Raw genomic sequence first — 23,798 nt, forward strand, 5'->3', positions numbered from 1 at the left:
GGGGCAGCCGCAGCTCAGCCAGGTGAGGGGGGGGGGGGGGGGCAGGGGTCACGGAGGGGTCAGGGGTCACGGAGGGTCAAGGGGAGGGGCCAAAGGGCAGAAGGGAAGGGGGGAGGGGCTTGGGGGGTCAGAGGTCACAGTGGGGTCAGGGGTCACAGGGGGTCAAGGGGCAGGGTCAGGGGTCACAGAGGGGTCACGGGGTGGGGTCGGGGGGTCATGGAGGGGTCAGGGGGAGGGGCCAAAGGGCAACAGGAGGGGGTAGGGAGGGGGGGAGAAAGGGGGCGGGGCTTGGGGGTCAAAGGTCATGGTGGGGTCAGAGGTCACAGGGCAGGGTCAGGGGTCACGGGGTGGGGTCAAGGGGAGGGGCCAAAGGGTGACAGGAAAGGGGGCGGGGGGAAAGGGGGTGGGGCTTGGGGGTCAGAGGTCATGGTGGGGTCAGGGGTCACAGTGGGGTCATGGGGTGGGATCGGGGGGTCATGGAGGGGTCAAGGGGAGGGGCCAAAGGGCAAGAGAAGGGGTTATGGAGGGGGGAGGGGCTTGGGGATCAAAGGTCACGGTGGGGTCAAAGGTCACGGGGCGGGGTCGGGGGTCACGGAGGGGTCACGGGGTGGGGTCGGGGGTCACGGAGGGGTCGAGGGGAGGGGCCAAAGGGTGACAGGAAAGGGAGGGAGGGGGAAAAGGGGGCGGGGCCGCGGTGGGGCGGGGCCAGCGTGGGGTCAAAGGTCACCGGGGGGTGTGTGTGTGTCAAAGGTCGCCGGGGGGCGGGGTCACGGGGTCGTGACCTTTGACCCCGCCCCGCAGCCGGCCAAGCTGACCGAGGCCTTCAAGTACTTCGTGCAGGGGATGGGCTACGGTGAGCGGGGGAGGGGAAGTGACGTCATCGGGGGGTGGGGGTGGGGGGCGTGGCCAGGCTTGGCCCCGCCCCCCGCGCTGACAGGCCCCGCCCCTTGCCCCCTCCCCCCCTCCCCCGCCCCCCTCCCCCCCCCCCCCCCCCCCCAGTCCCCCACGTGGCGGAGCGGAGGCGCGGCGCGGCCCCAGGTAGGGCGGGGACGGCCCGCGTGACGTCACTTCCTGTCCCCCCCCGTCCCCCGTCACTCCTGTCCCCACGTCACTTCCTGTCCCCGTCACTTCCTGTCCCCGCCCCTCCCCCCTCTGAGCCACGTGTGACGTCACCGCCCCTCCCCCCCCCCCCCCCCATGAGGTCACGTGTGACATCACCGGCTAACCCGGGAGGGGTCGGGGCCTAAAGGGGGCGGGGCTAAGGGGGTGGGGGTGGAGGGGGGCGGGGTTTAAAGGAGGGGGCGGGGCTTAAAGGGAGGGGGCGGGGCTTAAAGGGAGGGGGCGGGGCTTAAAGGGAGGGGGCGGGGCTTAAAGGGAGGGGGCGGGCACCCGCAGCACTAACAGCGCTGGGGGCGGGGCTTAAGGGAGGGGGCGTGGCCTAAAGGGGGCGTGGGCCTAAAGGGGCGTGGCTTCCCACGAGGGGGCGTGGCCTGAATGAAAGGGGCGGGGCTTGGCGCCTCCCAGTGCCCTGCATTAACCCCGGTGTGTGCTCTGTGGGGGGCGTGGCTTGACGGAAGGGGGCGGGGCTTAACACGGAGGGGGCGTGGCTTGGCGGAGGGGCGGGGCTTAACGAGGGGGCGGGGCTTGGTGGAGGGGGCGGGGCTTGGGGGGCAGAGCCGGACCAAAGGCGGCTGGGGGGGAGGGGGGTTAAGGGGGCGTGCTTAAGGGGCGTGGCACAGGGGGCGTGGCCTAACACGTGGGCGTGGCTTAGGCCAGGGGGCGTGGCTTAAAGGGCGTGTGGGCGTGGCTTAAGTTAGGGGGCGTGGCTTGGGGGCTCCCCCTTTAGTGCCATGGGGGGCTTAAAAGGAGGGGGCGTGGCTTAAAGGGGCGTGGCCGGAGGGGCGTGGCTTGGGGCTGGGGGCGTGGCTTAGGGCAAGGGGGCGTGGCCTGGAGCCTCCTCCATAGGGGAGATCCATAGGGGATTGGGGGGGGGGGGGGCTTAAAGGAGGGGGCGTGGCTTGAAGGGGCGTGGCCGGAGGGGGGCGTGGCTCGGTGGGCGTGGCCTAGGGGGCGTGGCGTGGAAGGGGGCGTGGCCTAACGTGTCCCCGCCCCCCCCCCCCGTTCCCGGCAGCGGCGGCGTCGGCCATGACGCGCCTGTCGCGCTCCCGCACGGCCTCGGTGTGCAGCAGCTCCTCCTCCGGGGGGGGCGGGGCCGGGGGGGGCGGGGCCGGGGAGGCCGGGGGCGGGGCCAGGGGGCGGAGCCTGTCCCGGGGCAGCACCGGGGGGGCGGGGGGAGCCCCCTGACGGCCCCCCCATCCCCCCCCCCGGGACCCCCCTAACCCCCCCCCGGGACCCCCCCAAAACCCCTCCGAGACCCCCAGGGCCCCCCCCCAAATTACCCCGGGACCCCCCAAGGGACCCCAAAAGCCCCCCGGGACCCCCCCAGGGACCCCAGAACCCCCCCGGGACCCCCCCAAAACCCCTCCGGGACCCCCAGGGCCCCCCCAACCCCCCCCAAATCCCCCCCCAGGACCCCCCCAAATTACCCCAGACCCCCCCAAGGACCCCAAAACCTCCCCAAATGCCCCCAGGACCCCCCAAATCCCTTCTGGGACCCCCCAGGACCCCCCCAAATTACCCCAAGACCCCCCCAGGACCCCCCCCCAAATCCCCTCTGGGACCCCCCCAAATTACCCCAAGGCCCCCCCAGGGACCCCAAAACCCCCCCCCAAGGACCCCCAAAACCCCGCTGAGACCCCCAGGACCCCCCCAGGGACCCCAAAATCCCCCCAAATCCCCCCGAGACCCCCCCAGGACCCCCCCAAATCCCCTCTGGGACCCCCCAGGACCCCCCCAAATTACCCCAAGACCCCCCCAGGGACCCCAAAACCCCCCCAGGACCCCCCCAAACCCCCATGAGCCCCCCCCACGGTGCCCCCCCCCCCCCGCCGACGCCCCCGGAAGTGGAGCCCGCCCCGCCCCCCCCCGCGATAAACCACCGGAAGTGACGTCACCGACCTCCCCCTTCAATAAACGCCCCGCCGCGCTGCCGGCCCCCGTCTGGCTCCGTTCCCGGCGCGCTCTGCGCATGCGCCGTTGCTAGGCGACGCTCCCCCGCCCCTCCCTGAAATCGCTTTGTTGCTACGCAACGCTCCCCCTCCCCTCCTTGTCCTCACTCCGTTGCTAGGCAACGCGCCCCCTCCCCTCTCTAACCCCACTCTGTTGCTTGGCAACGCTCCCCCTCCCCTCCCTGAAACCCCCCTGTTGCTAAGCAACGCTCCCCCTCCCCTCCCTAACCGCCCTCCGTTGCTAAGCGACGCTCCCCCTCCCCTCGCTGTCCCCTCCCACGCATGCGCAGCCCCGCCGCTCAGCCCCTCCCGTCGCCATAGCAACGCGCGCATGCGCAGCAGCTCCCCCTCCCCCTTCCGCGCATGCGCAGTGCTTCGGTGAGGCCGTGGCGGGGGGGGGTGGACGGAGTTTTGGGGGAAAAACGGGCGGTTTTGGGCAAAAGGCGGCGTTTTGGGGGAAAAGAGGGGATTTGGGGGTGCGGGGGGGGGGGCTGTTTGGGGGTCCAGGAGGGCATTTTGGGGCAAACGGGCTGTTTGGGGTGCGGGACGCCATTTTGGGGCAAATTAGGTAATTTTAGGGGTCCAGGAGGCCGTTTTGGGGCAAAAGAGGCCATTTTGGGGTATTAGAGGCCATTTTGGGGGGTCCCGGAGGCCGTTTTGGGGCAAAAGAGGCCATTTTTGGGGTACAGGGGCCACTTGGGGGTGTAAGGAGGATTTTGGGGGGTTTGGGAGGTTATTTTGGGCCATGGGAGACCGTTTTGGGGCAAAAGAGGCCATTTTGGGGCAAAGGAGGCCGTTTTGGGGCAAATTAGGCAATTTTGGGGGTGCAGGAGGCCGTTTTGGGGCAAAAAAAGGCCATATTGGAGGAACGGGGGTCAGTTGGGACTGTGAAAAGGGTTTTGGGGTGTAAGAGGCTGTTTTGGGATGTGGGAAGGTATTTTGGGGGGTCCAGGAGGCCATTTTGGGGGAAAAAAAGGCCATTTTTGGGGTGCGGGAGGACATTTTGGGGCAAAAGAGGCCGTTTTGGGGTGCAGGAGGTCCCATAGGGTGCCCAGGAGGCCATTTTGGGGTGTGGGAGGCCGTTCTGGGGCACAGGAGGCTGTTTTGGGGGTCCAGGAGGCAACTTTGGGGTGGGGGAGGCCAGTTTTGGGCAAAAGAGGCTGCTTTGGGGCACGGGAGGCCATTTTGGGTCAAAGAAGGCCATTTTTGGGACACGAGAGGCCGTATTTTGGGGCGTGGGAGACCATTTCGGGGCAAAGGAGGCCATTTTTGGGACACGGGCCGTATTATGGGGTATGGGAGGCCATTTTGTGGGTTCCGGAGGCCGTTTTGGGGCAAAAGAGCCCATTTTGGGGCGCGACCTCCCGCGATACCGGTGCCCAACAGCCACCTCCGACCTTCCCCTTCCCCCCCCCCAAATTCCCACCGCCCCCTTGGCCAACGGAGACCGAAAACGACCGTTTTTCGCCCCAAAATGATTTCTAATCATCCCCTTGGGCAACCGAGGCCGCGCCGCCTCTTCCAACCCAACTCAACCCAACCCAACTCAACCCAACCCAACTCAACCCAACCCAACTCAACCCAACCCAACTCAACCCAACCCAACCACTGGAGACCCTTCAACCCAACCCAACTCAACCCAACTCAACCCAACCCAACCAATGGAGACCCTTCAACCCAACCCAACTCAACCCAACCCAACTCAACCCAACCCAACTCAACCCAACCCAACTCAACCCAACCCAACCCAACCCAACCCAACTCAACCCAACCCAACCAATGGAGACCCTTCAACCCAACCCAACTCAACCCAACCCAACTCAACCCAACCCAACTCAACCCAACCCAACTCAACCCAACCCAACCAATGGAGACCCTTCAACCCAACCCAACGGTTGCCTCCGTGCCCCGTTGGCCATCTTGGCCACCCATCCCCCCCCCTTGGGCTCGCGTCGGCCATTTTGGCCACCCCGGGGCTCGCGTCGGCCATCTTGGCCACCCCGGAGCTCGCGAAGGAGCCGCCGAGGCCGCTGGGGTCCGGGGCGTGGTTTATTGAGGGGACGCCCTCCGAAGCCGACGTCGGGGTGAAATTTTTGGGGGAAAAAAGAAGAGAAGAGGGCTTTTTCCTCTCCCCGAACCCTATCGGAGGAGGGGTCGGGGGCCTCCCGCCCGCGCCGGGCTCCTCTCGAGGTCAGGCCTCGCTCCTGTCGACGCCGGTCATGGGGTAAGTGCTGGGGTCCTCCTTGTTGTAGAGACCTTTCCAGTGGGCCCTCCCTGCCAAAAATGAAACGTGTTTCTCCTCAGACCCCTTTTTTGGGCCGTTTCTACCTCAAAAAGCTCAGATGTCCCACGCTTGATTGGCTTTTGGGGGAAAACTCCGGGATTTTGGGGTTCCTCGATCTAAGGGCGCGCCCTCAAGGCCCTCAACCCAACGCTGTCTTCTCGCTGTGCCCCTGAAGTGGTTTTTTATATGGTTTTTTTGTCCTTAATCCCATTTTTTTGGTGAAAAAGGGGTTGTTTCTACCAAAAAGGCTCATGGGAAGCCCAAACCTCCCACGCTTGCTTGGATTTTTGGGGGGAAACTTCGGGATTTTGGGGTTCCCCGATCTAAGGACGTGCCCTCAAGGCCCTCAACCCAACACCGTCTCCTTGCTGTGTCCCTAAAGTGTTTTTTTTATCTTTAATCCTTTTTTTTTGGTGAAAAAGGGGCTATTTGTACCGAAAAGGCTCATGGGAAGCCCAAACCTCCCACGCTTGGTTGGATTTTTGGGGGAAAATTCAGGATTTTGGGGTTCCCCGACCTAAGGATGCGCCCTCAAGGCCCTCAACCCAACGCCGTCTTCTCGCTGTGCCCCTAAAGTGTTTTTTTTTATGTTTTTTTTTATCCTTAATCCCCCTTTTTTGGTGAAAAAGGGGCTGTTTTTACCGAAAAGGCTCATGGGAAGCCCAAACATCCCACGCTTGCGTGGATTTTGGGGGAAAACACCAGGATTTTGGGGTTCCCCGATCTAAGGACGCACCATCTCCTCGCTGTGCCCCCGAAGTGCTTTTATACGTTATTTTTACCGTTTTTAACCCATTTTCGCTCACCTCTCCTCCTCTGGCAGTAGCAGACGGCCAGGAGCAGCCCCAGGAGCAGCGCGGCGGCGGCGGCACCGCAGCCGGCCACCAGCGGGACGGGCAGGGCCGCGGCTGTCCGAGAGACCCCAAAAAAAACCCCAAAGGTCAGCAACCTCACGGGCATCGGGGCCATTTCTGGGGCGTTTCCCCCCTCCTCTTTCAAATTTCCCGTCCCTTTTTCCAAATTTCCCGTCCCTTTTTTCAAATTTCCCGTCCCTTTTTTCAAATTTCCCGTCCCTTTTTCCAATTTTCCCATCCCTTTTTCCAATTTTCCCATCCCTTTTTCCAGTTTTTCCATCCCTTTTTCCAAATTTCCCGTCCCTGTTTTCAATTTCGCGTCCCTTTTTTCAAATTTCCCATCCCTTTTTTCAAATTTTCTCATCCCTTTTTTCAAATTTCCCGTCCCTTTTTCCAGTTTTCCCGTCCCTTTTTCCAGTTTTCCCGTCCCTTTTTTCAAATTTCCCGTCCCTTTTTTCAAATTTCCCGTCCCTTTTTTCAAATTTCCCGTCCCTGTTTTCAATTTCCCGTCCCTTTTTTCAAATTTTCTCATCCCTTTTTTCAAATTTCTTGTCCCTTTTTTCAAATTTCTTGTCCCTTTTTTCAAATTTTCCGTCCCTTTTTTCAGTTTTACCATCCCTTTTTTCAGTTTTCCCGTCCCTTTTTTCAAATTTCCCATCCCTTTTTTCAGTTTTCCCGTCCCTTTTTCCAAATTTCCCATCGCTTTTTCCAAATTTCCCATCACATTTTTCAAATTTCCCATCCCTTTTTCAAATTTCCCATCCCTTTTTCAAATTTCCCATCCCTTTTTTCAAATTTCCCATCCCTTTTTTCAATTTTCCTGTCTCCTTTTCCAATTTTCCTGTCTCCTTTTCCAATTTTCCTGTCTCTTTTTCCAATTTTCCCGTCTCCTTCCTCAGTTTCCCCACCTCCTTCAATTTTTCCACCTTCTTCAACAATTTTCCCACCTTTTCCAGCAATTTCTCCACCTCCTTCAGTGATTTCCATATTTCCCTCAAGATTTTTTCCATCTGTTTCAATTTTCCACCTCTTTTTTCAATTTGTCCACCTTTTTTCAGTTTTTCCACCTCTTTTTTCAATTTCTCCTCCTCTTTTTTCAATTCCTTCCTCCCCTTTTTCAATTTCCTCATCTCCTTTTTCATTTTCTCTGCCTTCTTTATCAATTTCCCCAACTCCTCAATTTTTTCCGCTTTTTTCCGCCTCTTTCCTTAATTTCCCCATCCTTTTTAACCATTTCCCCACCTCTTCTAACAATTTTCCACCTCCTTTTTCACTTTCCCCTCCTCCTTCAATTTTTCTGCCTCTTTCCTTAATTTCCCCACCCCTTTTAACCATTTCCCCACCCCTTTTAACCATTTCCCCACCCCTTTTAACCATTTTTCCTCCTCTTTTAACCATTTTCCTCCTCTTTTAACCATTTCCCACCTCTTTTAACCATTTTCCTCCTTTTTTAACCATTTTCCTCCTCTTTTAACCATTTCCCCACCCCTTTTAACAATTTTCTACCCCTTTCAATGATTTCTCCTCCTCCTTTTCCAATTTCCCCTCCTTTTTCACCGATTTCCCTCCCCCCCCCCCCTGAGGTCGAGGATCGCCCTCCGAAAGGTGGGGGATCTTCCTCCCCCAACTCATCTTCCTCCCCAACTCATCGCGCTCTTCCTCCCCAACTCAACGTCATCTTCCTCCCCCAACTTGTCATCTTCCTCCCCAACTTGTCGCACTCTTCCTCCGTCGACTCAACATCATCTTCCTCCCCCAACTCAACGTCATCTTCCTCCCCAACTCAACATCATCTTCCTCCCCAACTCAACATCATCTTCCTCCCCCAACTCATCGCGCGCTTCCTCCCCCAACTCATCGCGCGCTTCCTCCCCAACTCATCGTGCTCTTCCTCCCCAACTCATCGCGCTCTTCCTCCCCAACTCAACATCATCTTCCTCCCCAATTCATCGCGCTCTTCCTCCCCCAACTCATCACACTCTTCCTCCTCCACTCAACGCGATCGTCCCCCAACTCAACTCTTTTCCTCCCCAACTCAACGCCCTCTTCCTCTTCCACTCAACACGATCCTCCCCCAGCTCATCGCGCTCTTCCTCCCCCAACTCAACACAGTCTTCCTCCCCAACTCAATGCCCTCTTCCTCCTCCACTAAACATGATCATCCCCCAACTCAACGCGCTCTTCCTCCCTCAACTCAACATCATCTTCCTCCCCCAACTCATCGCGCTCTTCCTCCCCAACTCATCGCGCTCTTCCTCCCCAACTCAACGCGCTCTTCCTCCCTCAACTCAACATCATCTTCCTCCCCAACTCAACGCGCTCTTCCTCCCCAACTCAACGCGCTCTTCCTCCCACAACTCAACATCATCTTCCTCCCCAACTCATCGCGCTCTTCCTCCCCAACTCAACACCATCTTCCTCCCACAACTCAACATCATCTTCCTCCCCCAACTCATCGCGCTCTTCCTCCCTCAACTCAACACGATCATCCCCCAACTCAACGCGCTCTTCCTCCCCCAACTCAACATCATCTTCCTCCCCCAACTCAACTCTCTCTTCCTCCCCAACTCAACGCCCTCTTCCTCTTCCACTCAACACGGTCCTCCCCCAACTCATCGCGTTCTTCCTCCCCTAACTCAACGCACTCTTCCTCCCCCAGCTCATCACCCTCTTCCTCCCCCGACTCACCGCGCCCTCCCGGCCCCGTTTTTGGGGCGCGGAACGCAGGGACCCTCACCTCTGACGGTGACCACCGCGGCGCGGCTGAGCGGCGACGGGACCCACCGGTCGCCGACCCTCTCCTCGTACCTGCAGGAGAAGCTCCCGGCCGTGCTTTTGGCCACGGGGAGGCTGAGGAGGGCCCGGTCCCGGGCTCCCGCCTCCGAAAACTGCTCGGCGCCGTCCTTGTAGAAGTAAAACCTCCGCTCACCCCCGCCGGTGCCGTTGGCCGCGCACGTCACCGCCAGGGTGTCCCCGGCCCTCACTTCGCCCGACGGCGGGTCCAGCAGAAGGCCCGGCGGGCCCGGGAGGTCTGGCGAGGCCAAAAAAGACGAATTTGTAGGAGAAAAAACGTGGTTTTTGGGGAAAAAGGCGCCGCAAAGAGGTCGTTATCGCTAATTGGGCTTCGTTAACGCGTCCTCAGGTGATTATCGAGAGGCTGAGGGTCGACCAAGAGCTTTTGAGGCCAAGAGGAGCGTTACAAGAGGTGGCGTTGGCCCATGGAGAGGACCCCGATGGGGGATTTTAACAGTTTCCAGCTGACGAGGGTGAGTTCGAACATTTTTAATTACCCTCGGCTAACGAGGGAAGACGGGAGGGCGTTTTCGACCAGTTTTTGACCCGTTTTTTCCTCCAATTTCAGAAACCGGAGCTGAAATTTGGGGCCGGATTTGGGAAATGTGGTTCCTCCAACCGCTCCTCGAGGTGGATTTGGGAACCGAGGTCCCTCCAACCGCTTTTTGAGGTGGATTTTTGGGAATTGAGGTTCCTTCAACCGCTTTTTGAGGCGGATTTTTGGGAACCGAGGTCCCTCCAACCACTTTTTGAGGTGGATTTTTGGGAACCGAGGTCCCTCCAAGCACCCCCCGAGGCCTCCTGTCCCCCCCCCGAGGACCCACCTACCCTTGACGGTGATGTCCAGCGCTTGGCTCCGGGGCGACGGCACCCACGTCCCGCCCACGTCCTCCTCGAACCCGCAGCTGAAGGTCCCGCCGAAGCCCCTCGGGGTCTGCGGGACGAGGAGCTCGGAGGAACCCCCCGGGGTGGTCCCGGGGGGGTTTTTGGGGCCGGGGGAGCCCTCCGGGATCTCGACCCCGTTCCTGTAGAAGCGGAAGCGCAGCCTGGAGCCGGCCCCGGGGGCCAGGCAGGTGAGTCGCAGCGGGGAGCCCTCGCTCAGCACCGTGAAGGGGGGCTCCACGCCCAGGCGGGGAGCCGAGGGGGGCTCTGAAAAGAGGGAAAAAAAGAAAAATGGGGGGGGAAAAACTTAAAATTAAGTCAGAATTAAGTCAGGATTAAATTTGAGGAGGAAAACGGTAATTTGAGTTCAGGGGAAACGTCTCGGTGGGCGTCAACGGGGGATTGAAGGCGGTGAATTTGGGTTTGGGACGTCCCAGAGTAAATTTGAGGAGTAAAAAGCCAATTTAAGGTGAGGAGAAATGTCTTGATGGACCCCAAAATGGAATCGAGGATGGGGAATATGGGTTTGGAACATCCCAGAATTAAATTTGAGGAGGAAAATGCTAATTTAAGGTGAGGAGGAACGTCTTGATGGACCCCAAAATGGAAGTGAGGATGGGGAATTTGGGTTTGGAACATCCCAGAATTAAATTTGAGGAGGAAAATGTTAATTTAAGGCTAGGAGAAACGTCTTGATGGACCCCAAAATGGAATTGAGGATGGGGAATTTGGGTTTGGGACATCCCAGAATTAAATTTGAGGAGGAAACTGCCAATTTGAGTTTAGGCAGAACATCTTGATGGCCCTCAACATGGAACCGAGGGTGGAAAAAAGTCTTAAAACCATCGATTTTGGGCAAAACGTTACGTCACTTGAGCATCAGGGCGGCGGGAGGAAGATTGGGCCAAAACGTCGGACCCCAGCGGACCTCGCGCTCCTCCCCACCACCCAAAAAGCCTGGGTTCAACCCCAAAACGTCGCTCTACCTTTGACGAAGACCTCCACGGCCTCGCTGAGGAAGGAGAGGATCCAGCGGCCCTCGATGTGCTCCTCGTAGCCGCAGGTGAAGTTCCCGGTGTGGTTTCGGCCGCTCTCGGCCACCCGGAGCCGAGCCTGGTGGCCCTGCGTGGCCACCTCGGCCCCGCCGATGGCCTCGGCCCCGTCCTTGTAGAAGCGGAACCGCGGCGGCGCCGCCTCCGCCGCGCTCGCCGGGGCCGTGCAGAGGAAGAGGAGGGGGAAGCCTTCGCTCACCACCCCGGCCGACGCGTTGAGGACCAGCGTTGGCTGCGGCGGGGGGTCTGGGGGTGGGGGGGAAAAGGGGGGGACGCGGCGTCGGGACACGGCTCCGACCCCGAGTTCGTACCCTATTAGGTCGCGACGGGGGATTGGGGACAGAAAATGGGGGTTTGGGACATGTCAGAATTAAGTTTTTAGGAGGAAATTGCCAATTTGAGTTTAGGAGAAACATCTTGATGGACCTCAACGTAGAATTGAAGATGGAAAATTTGGGTTTTCAACACCCCAGAATTAAATTTGAGGAGGAAAATGCCAATTTAAGGTGAGGAGGAACATCTTGAGGGACCTCAACGGGGAATTGAAGACGGAAAATTTGGCTTTTGAACATCCCAGAGTTAAATTTGAGGAGGAAAATGCCAATTTAAGGTGAGGAGGAACATCTTGATGGACCCCAGCATGGAATTGAGGATGGAAAATTTGGGTTTGGAACATCCCAGAATTAAATTTGAGGAGGAAAACTCAATTTAAGGTGAGGAGAAACGTCTTGAGGGACCTCAACGGGGAATTGAGGATGGGAAATTTGGCTTTTGAACATCCCAGAATCAAATTTGAGGAGGAAAACTCAATTTAAGGTGAGGAGAAACATCTTGATGGACCTCAACGGGGAATTGAAGATTGAAAATTTGGGTTTGGGACGTCCCAGAACTAAATTTGAGGAGGAAAATGCCCATTTAAGGTTAGGAGGAACGTATTTATGGACCCCAACATGGAACTGAGGATGGAAAATCTGGGTTTCACGCATCCCAGAGTTAAATTTCAGGAGGAAAATGCCCATTTAAGGTTAGAAGGAACATCTTTATGGACCTCAACATGGAACTGAAGATGGAAAATTTGGGTTTTCAACATCCCAGAACTAAATTTGAGGAGGAAAATGCCCATTTAAGGTTAGGAGAAATGCCTTTATGGACATCTACATGGAATTGAGGATGGAAAATTTGGGTTTCGAGCATCCCAGAATTAAATTTGAGGAGGAAAATGCCAATTTAAGGTTAGGAGAATCGTCTTGATGGACCTCAATGTGGAATTGAGCATGGAAAATTTGGGTTTTTAACATCCCAGCGTTAAATTTGAGGGGGAAAATGCCCATTTAAGTTTAGGAGGAACATCTTGATGGACCCCAACATGGAACTGAAGATGGAAAATTTGGGTTTTCAACATCTCACACTTAAATATGAGGAGGAAAATGCCCATTTGAGTTCATGAGGAACATATTTATGGACCTCAACGTGGAATTGAAGATGGAAAATTTGGGTTTTCAACATCCCAGAACTAAATTTGAGGAGAAAAATGCCCATTTAAGGTTAGGAGGAACATATTTATGGACCCCAACATGGAATTGAAGATGGAAAATTTGGGTTTTCAACATCCCAGAGTTAAATTTGAGGAGCAAAATGCCCATTTAAGGTTAGGAGGAACATCTTTATGGACATCAACATGGAACTGAAGATGGCAAATTTGGGTTTTCAACATCCCAGAGTTAAATTTGAGGGGGAAAATGCCCATTTAAAGTTAGGAGGAACATCTTGATGGACCCCGGCATGGAACTGAAGATGGAAATTTTGGGTTTTCAACATCCCAGAACCAAATTTGAGGGGGAAAATGCCCTTTTAAGGTTAGGAGGAACATCTTGATGGACCCCAACATGGAACTGAAGATGGAAAATTTGGGTTTCGAGCATCCCAGAACTAAATTTGAGGAGGAAACTGCCCATTTAAGGTTAGAAGGAACATCTTGATGGACCTCAACGTGGAGTTGAAGATGGAAAATTTGGGTTTTGAGCATCCCAGGGTTAAATTTGAGGAGGAAACCTCCGCTTTTAAGCCACCCACCTCTCACGTTGATGTCGACGGCTCTGCTCTCCCGCGAGCGCCTGGCTTGGCGGTACCGGTCGCCGACGGTGTAGGTGCAGGTGTGGGAGCCGCCGTCCTTGGGGCCGGTGACGTTGAAGGTGTAGGTGTAGGTCCTCCACGCCGTCCGCACGTCCAGCCAGCCGCCCGTCCTGGAGAACTGGAAGCCCCGCACCTTGTCCCGGGACCGGGGGGCCGAGCACCGGATGGAGACCGTGTCCCCGATGAGATATTCCCTCTTCTCCGGCGTCACCGCGATGTCGGGAGGAGGAGGAGGAAGGTCTGAGGAAGGTTTTTTTGGGGGAGAAAATGGGTGAGAACGGGGTTCTGCCTGCGGCAGGCGGGACCCGGAGCGTGTCTCCAAGCCAAATTTGTTTTTATCGGCCTCGATGGGGGCGTCTCGGAGCCGAATTTGGGGTTTTTGGCCACAACGCAGGTGTCTCGGAGCCGAATTTTGGGCTTTTTGGCCACAATTTTCGCGGTTTTGGTGCTGGGGTGAGGAAGAGGAAGGAGTTTGTTCTTCCCCGATCCCTCCTAAACCCCCACGTCGCTCATCAGAAGGGGTTTTTCCCCCCAAAAAAATGTTGATTTTTTTTTGTCCTATAAGAGCCATCGGGTCTGCCCTGATTGGGCCACGAAGCCAACCCCGGTCCCCAGGGAGGAAAAATCGAGGAGAAAAACCTCCAAAAAAACGGTATTTTGGTAAAAGGAGATTTTGTAGCCTGGAGCGTTTTTTGGGGTCCCACCAAGCCTTTTTGCCCCGGGGTCTTGTCCCCCATGAGCTCCGTTGGCTCGAGGGGGGACCTCAGTGGCTTTAGCGCCGAGACACGCGGGGGTTTTGGGGCAAAAATTGGCAAGTTTGGGTCCAAACGGGTCGCCCGTCCCCAAAATTGTTACCTGTTGGCGATCCCTGCAGGAGGATTATCGGGAGGGAGGCTGGAAGAGAGAAGGGAGAGAAGTCAGTGGGGCGGAGGGGGGGGTGCCAAAAAGATGTGAAAAAGGGGGAGAAATGGGAAAAAATGCGGGGAAATGGTGATTTATTGATGAGGATGGAAGGAAGAGAGGAAAAAGGATTGAGGGAGAAAGGAAAAAGGGAGTGGGAGGGAAGGGAAAATAGGAAAAGGAGAAAAGAAAAAGGGAAAAGGGGGAAAAAAAGGAAAAGGGGAAAAAAGGAAAAGGGGAAAAAAAAGGAAAACCTCAGAAAAAAGGGGAAAAAAAAGGAAAACCTCAGAAAAAAGGGAAAAGAAAAGGAAAACCTCAAAAACGAGAAGAAAAAAGAGACGGTGGTTGGGCAATGCTAAAAGCGAAGAGAAACGAAAGAAAAAAGAAGTCACCGCCCTGATGCGTAATGGAGGGGAGAGGGGGAATGGGGGAAAAAGGGAAGAAATGGGGAAAAACGCGAAGGGATGGGGGAAAAAGTAATGAGGTTGGAGAGAGAGTGAGGAGATGGGGAAAAATGTGACGAGGTGGGGAAAAATATGAAGAAATGGGGAAAAATGTGAGATTGGGAAAAACATAAAGAAATGGGGAAAAAATTGATGAGATTGGGAAAAACGTAAAGAAATGGGGAAAAAATGTGGTGAGATTGGGAAAAATATAAAAGAATGGGAAAAAATGTGAAGAGATTGGGAAAAATATGAAGAAATGGGGAAAAAATGCGATGAGATTGGGAAAAATGTAAAGAAATGGGGAAAAATGTGACGAGATTGGGAAAAATGTAAAGAAATGGGGAAAAATGTGACGAGATCAGGAAAAATATGAAGAAATGGGGAAAAAATGTGACGAGATCGGGAAAAATATGAAGAAAAGGGGAAAAAATGTGATGAGATTGGGAAAAAAATAAATGGGGAAAAAACACGTAGAGGTGAGGAAAAAGCATAAAGAAATGGGGAAAAAAACATAGAGGTGGGGCAAAACCAAAGAAATGGGGGAAAAACATGGAGGGGGGGAAAAACATAAAGAAATGGGGAAAAAGCAGGTAGAGGTGGGGAAAAAACAAAGAAATGGGGAAAAAACAAACGGAGAGCTGGGGAAAAAAACATAGAACTGGGAAAAAGACAGAGGTCTGGAAAAATCAAAGAAATGGGGGAAAAACAGGTAGAGGTGGGGAAAAACATTAAAAAAACGTGGAAAAAACGAAGAAATGGGGGAAAAAGTTGTAGAGGTGGGGAAAAAGGAAGTAGAAGTGGGGAAAAAGATGAAGAGGTAGGGAAAAAACACGTAAATTTGGGAAAAAAGGGGAAAAACCACGTAGAGGGGGAAAAAACATGAAATTGGGGAAAAAACATGGAGAGATTGGGAAAAAATGCAAAGAAATGGGGAAAAATGCAAAGAAATGTGGAAAAAATGCAAAGAAATGGGGAAAAATGCAAAGAAATGGGGAAAAATGCAAAGAAATGGGGAAAAATGCAAAGAAATGGGGAAAAATGCAAAGAAATGGGGAAAAATGCAAAGAAATGGGGAAAAAATGGAAAGAAATGGGGAAAAATGGAAAGAAATGGGGAAAAATGGAAAGAAATGGGGAAAAATGGAAAGAAATGGGGAAAAAATGCAAAGAAATGGGGAAAAATGCAAAGAAATGGGGAAAAATGGAAAGAGATGGGGGAAAAATGGAAAGAGATGGGGGAAAAATGGAAAGAAATGGGGAAAAAATGGAAAGAGATGGGAAAAAATGGAAAGAAATGGGGAAAAATGCAAAGAAATGGGGAAAAAAGGGGACGAGAAAGGGGAAGAGGCAAAGGAGCGGTGGCGAACTCGGTGAAGAAAGCTGGAAAAGGGGAGGCGTTGGCTGAACGGGCTTGGAAATGAGTGAAAAACCGGAGGAATGGGGAAAAAGGGAGGAACGTTGGATGGGAAAAGGAGGAGGAGGAGGAGGAGGAGGAGGAAGGCTCACCGAGCAGGGGGATGAGCTGAAGGAGCCCCATGGCGGCGTCCTCCTCTTTCCCTCTCTGCCGGGACGGGAACGTCTCCTTCCCCCTTCGCATCCGCCACGTCAACCCCCAGTTGCTGGGGAACAAAAACGAGGGCCAAAAAGTCCGAAATATCAAAAAAAAAAAAAAAGAAATTAAAAAAAAAAAAAACCAACAAAAAAAATTGCGACATCTTCCCTCGGCGCGCGGTCGAGGCCGAACGCCTCGCTGGCGGCGCGTTGAGCAATCGGGCGGGTTCGGCCCCAAAAAACCGCCCGCGGGAGGCGGCTTTGTGGCAGGAAAAGCTCTTCCCCGTTGGGAAAACGAGGTGAAAAACCGGCTTTTTGGGGTCGGTTCGGGGCACGGGCGGCGGTTTCGGGGCGCCGAGGTTCTGCGGGGCGACGCGTCCCGAAGAAGGGTCTCCAGTCAACGCGTTGCGTCGTCGCGTTGACCCTGGAGTGGGTTCGTCTCGTTTTTTTGGGGCTTTTTAGAGGGTTTTGGTGACTTTCGTAGGCCAGAAAAACGAAACGTGGCCCGCGGCGGCGGCGAGGAGCTGAAATATCCCTGAATCGGCGATTTTGCCCGTGCGTTTGGGGGAAATTGAGGCAGTTTTGCTTCCCGATTTGCGAGGAAACCTCAGCGGCGACCCCGAAGTTCCCCTTCGCTGGCCCTCCCTCGGCTTCCTCGTTTTCGGCCGAGCCCTGACTCATCGGGCAAAAAAAAAAAAGCTCTTTTTTGGGTAATTAATTAATTATTTTAGGCCCAAATTTAACCAATTACCCCAAAGAGCCGAAATCGGAAAATCTGGAGGACCCCCGGGGCCGAGATAGGGGCTGTGATGAATTTTTTAACCTTTTTTTCGCTGGATTTCGCCGATTTGTTTGAATTTTACGGCAGTTTTTGGAAAAGGGAGCGGGGGCGGTTGTGGGATGGGAGGGTGAAAACGTTCCGGATGGTGAATTTCGCGCAAAAACATGGATTTAACGTGTGAATTTAACGCAAACGTGGATTTAAGAAAAATGTGGATTTAAGAAAAATGTGGATTTAGCAAAAAATGTGGATTTAACAAAAAATGTGGATTTAACAAAAACGTGGATTTAACAAAAAACGTGGATTTAACAAAAATGTGGATTTAACAAAAACGTGGATTTAACAAAAACGTGGATTTAACAAAAAATGTGGATTTAACAAAGATGTGAATTTAACAAAAATGTGGATTTAACAAAAAATGTGGATTTAACAAAAATGTGGATTTAACAAAAATGTGGATTTAACAAAGATGTGAATTTAACAAAAAATGTGAATTTAACAAAAATGTGGATTTAACAAAGATGTGGATTTAACAAAAAATGTGGATTTAACAAAAATGTGAATTTAACAAAAATGTGAATTTAGCACAGTGTGATTAACACAATTGGGATTTTAACAAAAAACACATACATTTAACACAAATGTGTATTTAAAGATGTGAATTTACCAGAAATGTGAATTTATCAGAAACGTGAAGTTCTCAGAAACGTGAATTTGTCAGAAACAATGAATTTCTCGCTGTGAATTTACCAGAAACATGAATTTCTCCAGAACGTAAATTTCTCAGAAACGTGAATTTCTCAGGAAGGTGAATTTAACACAAAAGTGAATTGAACGCAAACGCGTATTTAACAGAAAAACGCGAATATAACATAAACCTGAATTTAGCACATTCGTGAATTTACCAGAAATGTGAATTTTACAGAAACCTGAATTTATCACAAATGTGAATTTAACACAAACGTGAATTTAACAGAAACATGCATTTGACAAATATCTATTTAATATGAATATGAATTTAACACAAATATAAGTTTAACAGAAATGTGAATTTGTCGGAAACGGGAGTTTATTAGAAACACGAATTTATCAGAAATATGAATTTATCACAAATGTGAATTTATCAGAAACGTGAATTTATTAGAAATGTGAATTTATCAGAAATGTGAATTTATCAGAAATGTGAATTTATCAGAAACGTGAATTTAAGAGAAACGTGAATTTATCAGAAATGTGAATTTATCAGAAATGTGAATTTATCAGAAATGTTAATTTATCAGAAACGTGAATTCAACAGAAATGTGAATTTATCAGAAATGTGAATTTATCAGAAATGTGAAAATAACAGAAATGTGAAAATAACAGAAAAGTGAAAATAACAGAAATGTGAATTTATCAGAAACGTGAATTTATCAGAAATGTGAATTTAACAGAAATGTGTAGCAGAAAAGTGAAAATAACAGAAAAGTGAAAATAACAGAAATGCGAATTTAACAGAAACGCGAATTTAACAGAAACGTGAATTTAACGCAAGTTTCTGTTTTTATCTGCTTTCAGGAAGAGGAACCGGCTCCGATGGGACCTGAGGACGCTTACGCCAACCCCAAATTTTCTTTTTTTTTACTGATTTTTTGCGGACGTAAGGTTCGACGCACGAGGCCCTCTTGTGTTTTCAGAAATTTTGAAGGATTTGGGCAAATTTGGCTCAAAAACGTCTTTCTGAAGGGCACCGGGGACTTGTTTTGGAAGCGCTCGTCCCTTGCGAATGTCCTGGTGGGTTTGTGTTGGAAAAGAGGAAAACCACCCCAAAACGTGACCCGAGAGGTCCTGGCCCTACGTCTCCTCCTCCGGGGGGGCTTTGAGGAGGGGTGGGGAGAAGGTGCCGTGGTCATGGTCATGTTCATCTGGTTGTGGTCAACTGGTCATGGTCATGGTCAACTGGTCATGGTCAACTTGATCATGATCAACTGGTCATGGTCAACTGGTCATGGTCAACTGGTCATGGTCATGGTCAACTGGTCATGGTCGTGGTCAACTGGTCATGGTCATGGTCAACTTGGTCATGGTCAACTGGTCATGGTCATGGTCAACTGGTCATGGTCAACTGGTCATGGTCAACTTGGTCATGGTCAGCTTGGTCATGGTCATGGTCAACTGGCCATGGTCAACTGGCCATGGTCAACTTGGTCATGGTCAACTTGGTCATGGTCATGGTCAACTGGCGATGGTCAACTGGCCATGGTCAACTGGTCATGGTCATGGTCAACTGGTCATGGTCAACTGGTCATGGTCATGGCCAACTGGTCATGGTCGTGGTCAACTTGTCAACCCCCAAAAATGAGTAGAAAAAGGGCAAAATTCCCCTTCAGCCCCCCAAAAATGAGTAGAAAAAGGGCAAAATTCCACTTTGAACCCAAAAAATGAGTAGAAAAAGGGCAAAATTCCAGTTTGACCCCCAAAAATGAGTAGAAAAAGGGCAAAATTCCACTTTGACCCCCAAAAATGAGTAGAAAAAGGGCAAAATTCCCCTTTGACCCCCAAAAATGAGTAGAAAAAGGGCAAAATTCCCCTTCAGCCCCCAAAAATCAGTAGAAAAAGGGCAAAATTCCCCTTTGACCCCCAAAAATGAGTAGAAAAAGGGCAAATTTCCCCTTCAGCCCCCCAAAAATGAGTAGAAAAAGGGCAAATTTCTCCTTCAGCCCCCAAAAATGAGTAGAAAAAGGGCAAAATTCCACTTTGACCCCCCAAAAATGAGTAGAAAAAGGGCAAATTTCCCCTTCAGCCCCCAAAAATGAGTAGAAAAATGGCAAAATTCCTCTTTGACCCCCAAAATCAGTAGAAAAAGGGCAAAATTCCCCTTCAGCCCCCCCAAAAATGAGTAGAAAAAGGGCAAAATTCCACTTTGACTCCCAAAAATCAGTAGAAAAAGGGCAAAATTCCACTTTGACCCCCAAAAATGAGTAGAAAAAGGGCAAAATTCCCCTTTTGACCCCCAAAAATGAGTAGAAAAAGGGCAAATTTCCCCTTCAGCCCCCAAAAATGAGTAGAAAAAGGGCAAAATTCCACTTTTGACCCCCAAAAATGAGTAGAAAAAGGGCAAAATTCCCCTTTTGACCCCCAAAAATGAGTAGAAAAAGGGCAAAATTCCACTTTGACCCCCAAAAATGAGTAGAAAAAGGGCAAAATTCCCCTCCAGCCCCCAAAAATGAGTAGAAAAAGTCAAATTTCTCCTTCAGCCCCCAAAAATGAGTAGAAAAAGGGCAAATTTCCCCTTCAGCCCCCAAAAATGAGTAGAAAAAGGGCAAAATTCCCCTGTGACCCCCCAAAATCAGTAGAAAAGGGGCAAAATTCCTAAATTTCAGTACACTAACGCCTTTTTTTTAAAAATTCTCTAGGTTTTGGGATCTTGGCGGTGCTGGCTGTAAGCACAACGGCTGGTGGACGAAGAAACGAAGCCTTTTTTGGGGAAATACCTGTCGTTTGGAAGTATTTTGAGATATTTATCGTTTTGAGATGTTTGTCAATTTGAAATATTTGTTATTCTTAAATATTTGTCATTTTGAGATATTTTATCATTTTCAGATATTTGTTATTTTCAAATATTTGTAATTTTGGGATATTTGGTCATTTTCAGATATTCGTTATTTTTAAATATTTGTCATTTTAGGATATTTTATCACTTTCAGATATTTGTTATTTTTAAATATTTGTCATTTGGGGATATTTTATCATTTTCAGATATTTGTTATTTTTAAATATTTGTAATTTTGGGATATTTTATCACTTTCAGATATTTGTTATTTTTAAATATTTGTCATTTTGGGGTATTTTATCATTTTCAGATATTTGTTATTTTTAAATATTTGTAATTTTGGGATATGTTGCCATTTTCAGATATTTGTTATTTTAAAATATTTGTCCTTTTGGGATATTTGATCATTTTCAGATATTTGTTATTTTCAAATATTTCTCATTTTGGGGTATTTAATCATTCTGCGATATTTGCTATTTTTCAACATTTCTCATTTTGGGGTATTTTGCCATTTCCCAATAAAACCCAACAAAACCCCACAAGTCTCCGTTTTGTCTTTTTACCAAAATTGTGGGATCCGATCTCATCTCCTGCTCCCCCACTTTTTAAGCTAAAAAAAGGTACTTTTGGGTCAGACGACAACAAATGAGACAATTCTTCCCCGAAGACCCCATCCGAGGAAAATTTTGGGGATTTTTCCCACTTTATTATGGGGTCGGGGGGAAACCGGAGAAAATACCCCAAACAGCCCCAAAAACGATGACAATAATTTAATTTCCTAATTAATAAATAACAGGCGCAGTAAATAGCGGGGGTTGGGTTTGGGTTGAGATGACCCAAAATTGGGTGGGGTGGGGGGGGACGGATCTCGGGGGTCTGTGGGGTCGCTGTGGGGTCCCTATGGGGCCTCTATGGGGTCGCTATGGGGTCCCTACGGGGCTCTATGGGGTCCGTATGGGATCGCTATGGGGTCCCTGGGGGGTCCCTATGGGGCTCTATGGGGTCCCTATGGGATCACTATGGGGTCGCTATGGGGCTCTATGGGTAGCTGTGGGGCTGTATGGGCTCTCTATGGGGTCCCTGTGGGGCTCTATGGGGTCGCTATGGGGTCCCTATGGGTCCCTATGGGGTCCCTATGGGGCTCTATGGGGTCTCTATGGGGTCCCTATGGGGTCCTTGTTGGATCTCTATGGGGTCCCTATGTGGTCTCTATGGGGTCCCTATGGGGCTCTATGGGGCTCTATGGGGTCCCTATGGGGCTCTATGGGGTCTCTATGGGGTCAGTATGGGGTCCCTATGGGGTCCCTATGGGGCCTCTATGGGGCTGTATGGGTTCCCTATGGGGTCGCTATGGGGCTCTATGGGGTCCCTATGGGGCTCTATGGGGCTGTATGGGTTCCCTATGGGGCTCTATGGGGTCCCTATGGGGCTCTATGGGGTCTCTATCGGGTCCCTATGGGGTCCCTGTGGGGTCCCTATGGGGCTCTACGGGGCTCTATGGGGTCCCTATGGGGCTCTATGGGGTCTCTATGGGGTCGGTATGGGGTCCCTATGGGGCCTCTATGGGGTCCCTGTGGGGTTGCTATGGGATCCGTATGGGGCTCTATGGGGTCCCTATGGGGTCCCTATGGGGCTGTGTGGGTTCCCTATAGGGTTCTATGGGGTCGCTATGGGGTCCCTATGGGGCTCTATGGCGTCCCTATGGGGTCCCTATGGGGTCTCTATGGCGCGCTATGCGGTCTCTATGGGGTCCCTATGGGGTCTCTGTTGGGGTTTCTATGGCTTCTCTGCGTGGTCCCTACGGGGTCCCTACGGGGTCCCTATGGGGTCTCTGTGGGGTCCCTATGGAGTCCTTATGGAGTCTCTATGGGGTCCCTATCAGGTCTCTGTGATGTCCCAAGGGGTCCCTGTGGGGTCCCCATGGAGTCCCTATTGGGTCCGTAGCGGGTCGCTATGGGGTCCTTCTGGGGTCTCTGTGAGGTCCCTATGGGGTCTATTTGGGGTCCCTATGGGGCCTCTATGGGGTACGTATAGGGGTCCCTATGGGGCTCTAAATGTCCCTATGGGGTCTCTATGGGGTCTCTGTGGGTCTTTATGGGGTCTCTGTGGGGTCCCTATGGGGTCCCTGTGGGGTCTCTATGGGGTCGATGTGGGGCTCTATGGGGTCCCTATGGGGTCTCTGAGGGGTTCCTATGGGGTCCCTGTGGGGTCCCTACGGGGTCCCTATGGGGTCTCTATGGGGTCTCTACGGGGTCCCTAATTGGTCCATATAGGGGGTCACTATGGGATCCCTGTGCGTGATCTATGGGGTCCCTACAGGGTCCGTATGGGGTCCCTACGGGGTCCCTATGGGGTCTCTATGGGGTCTCTATGGGGTCCCTATGGGGTCTCTATGGGGTCCCTGTGGTGTCTCTATAGGGATCTGTGGGTCTCTATGGGGTTCAAGGGCCTTTAGGGGGTTCTGCAGGTCCCTATGGGTCCCTGTGGGTCCCTATGGGTCCCTATGGGGTTCTATAGGTCCCTGCGTGTCCCTATGGGTCCCTGTGTCCCCCCCCCCCCCCCAAATCTTCCTATGGGGCACGTCTCCTCGCTATGGGGCACGGCTCATTCCTATGGGGCACGCCCCGTCGCCATGGGCCGTTAGGGGTGCGTTATAGGCAATATACTTTTTATTTTTATTTATTTATTATTATTTTTATATATTATTATTATTAATAATTAAATCATTAATTTCCTATTTATTTATTTATATTATTTATATTATTATTTATATATTATTTACATGTTATTTATTTATTTACACATTATTTATTTATATACATAGTATGCCTTTTATTCCCTATCACCCGATCGCCTCCCAGTTTCCTCATGTTTTTTTTTTTCTTCAGCCCTTTAATTTCTCCTTTTTCCCCTTTTTCGCCCTTTTTTGTTTCCCCCCTTTTTTGTTTCCCCCCTTTTTTGTTTTCCTGTCCCCACGCTGCTCGTCCTCGAGCTCCCGCCTTATTTCGGAGCAGCGAGGCGCCTCCTGCCCTCCTGGCTCCGTTTCTCCTCGTTGTGACGCCACGACTCCCTTGGAAGACACAAAATTCACCCCTTACTGCAAAAACACAACTTAAAAAAAAAACAAAACAACTTTGTTCGGTTTTTTGGCAAGTTGTGTTGTGGTTTACGGGTGTTTGCTTCAAAATAAGAAAATAAAATGAAATATAACATGAAATATAACATGAAATATAACGAGAAATGAAAAGTGAAATGAAATGCAATGAAATGAGAAATGAAATGAAATGAGAAATGAAATGAAAGAAATGAAATGAAATGAAAAATGAAATGAAAAATGAAATGAAATGAAATGAAATGAAATGAAATGAGAAATGAAATGAAATGAAAAATGAAATGAAAAATGGTATGAAATGAAATGAGAAATGAAATGAGAAAAGAAAAGAAAAGAAAAGAAAAGAAAAAAGAAAAGAAAAGAAAAGAAAAGAAAAGAAAAGAAAAGAAAAGAAAAGAAAAGAAAAGAAAA

General features: G+C 51.3%; 2 protein-coding genes and 2 long non-coding RNA genes across 5 annotated transcripts in view; 3 read left to right on the top strand and 1 right to left on the bottom strand.

The window, feature by feature from the left end:
* NDRG2 (NDRG family member 2) overlaps positions 1–2,509 on the top strand; it is a 22,249-nt gene extending 19,740 nt beyond the window's left edge. The window contains exons 14-15 of the mRNA XM_083815023.1: positions 802–853; positions 2,132–2,509. Coding sequence (XP_083671149.1) covers positions 802–853; positions 2,132–2,304 — 225 coding nt within the window. The 3' untranslated portion in view covers positions 2,305–2,509. The remainder of the gene's footprint in view (positions 1–801; positions 854–2,131) is intronic.
* A 2,590-nt stretch (positions 2,510–5,099) lies between these two features.
* On the bottom strand, positions 5,100–16,824 carry LOC310888393 (alpha-1B-glycoprotein-like). The gene is made up of 8 exons (XM_083815029.1): positions 15,918–16,824; positions 13,922–13,960; positions 13,007–13,306; positions 10,868–11,179; positions 9,828–10,148; positions 8,944–9,237; positions 6,159–6,260; positions 5,100–5,342 (listed from the first exon to the last, which is right to left on the bottom strand). Exons 1-8 carry the CDS (start codon positions 16,006–16,008, stop codon positions 5,260–5,262), a joined length of 1,542 nt encoding a protein of 513 aa, XP_083671155.1. The 5' UTR covers positions 16,009–16,824; the 3' UTR covers positions 5,100–5,259.
* LOC310888394 lies at positions 5,152–9,791 on the top strand. 2 transcript variants are annotated; one of them, XR_014575898.1, is made up of 5 exons: positions 5,152–5,292; positions 6,176–6,292; positions 9,349–9,472; positions 9,568–9,629; positions 9,754–9,791. It is a non-coding gene; the product is annotated as an uncharacterized lncRNA (long non-coding RNA). The 2 variants fall into 2 exon arrangements; XR_014575899.1 differs by lacking the exon at positions 9,754–9,791 and having other exon boundaries at positions 9,568–9,705.
* Positions 9,942–20,354, top strand: LOC310888395. Its single transcript, XR_014575900.1, has 3 exons — positions 9,942–10,072; positions 18,301–18,516; positions 20,139–20,354. It is a non-coding gene; the product is annotated as an uncharacterized lncRNA (long non-coding RNA).
* Positions 20,355–23,798: the final 3,444 nt, after the last annotated feature.

Source organism: Anser anser, assembly GCF_964211835.1.
Source record: "Anser anser genome assembly, chromosome: 34".
Classification (NCBI taxonomy): Eukaryota; Metazoa; Chordata; class Aves; order Anseriformes; family Anatidae; genus Anser; species Anser anser.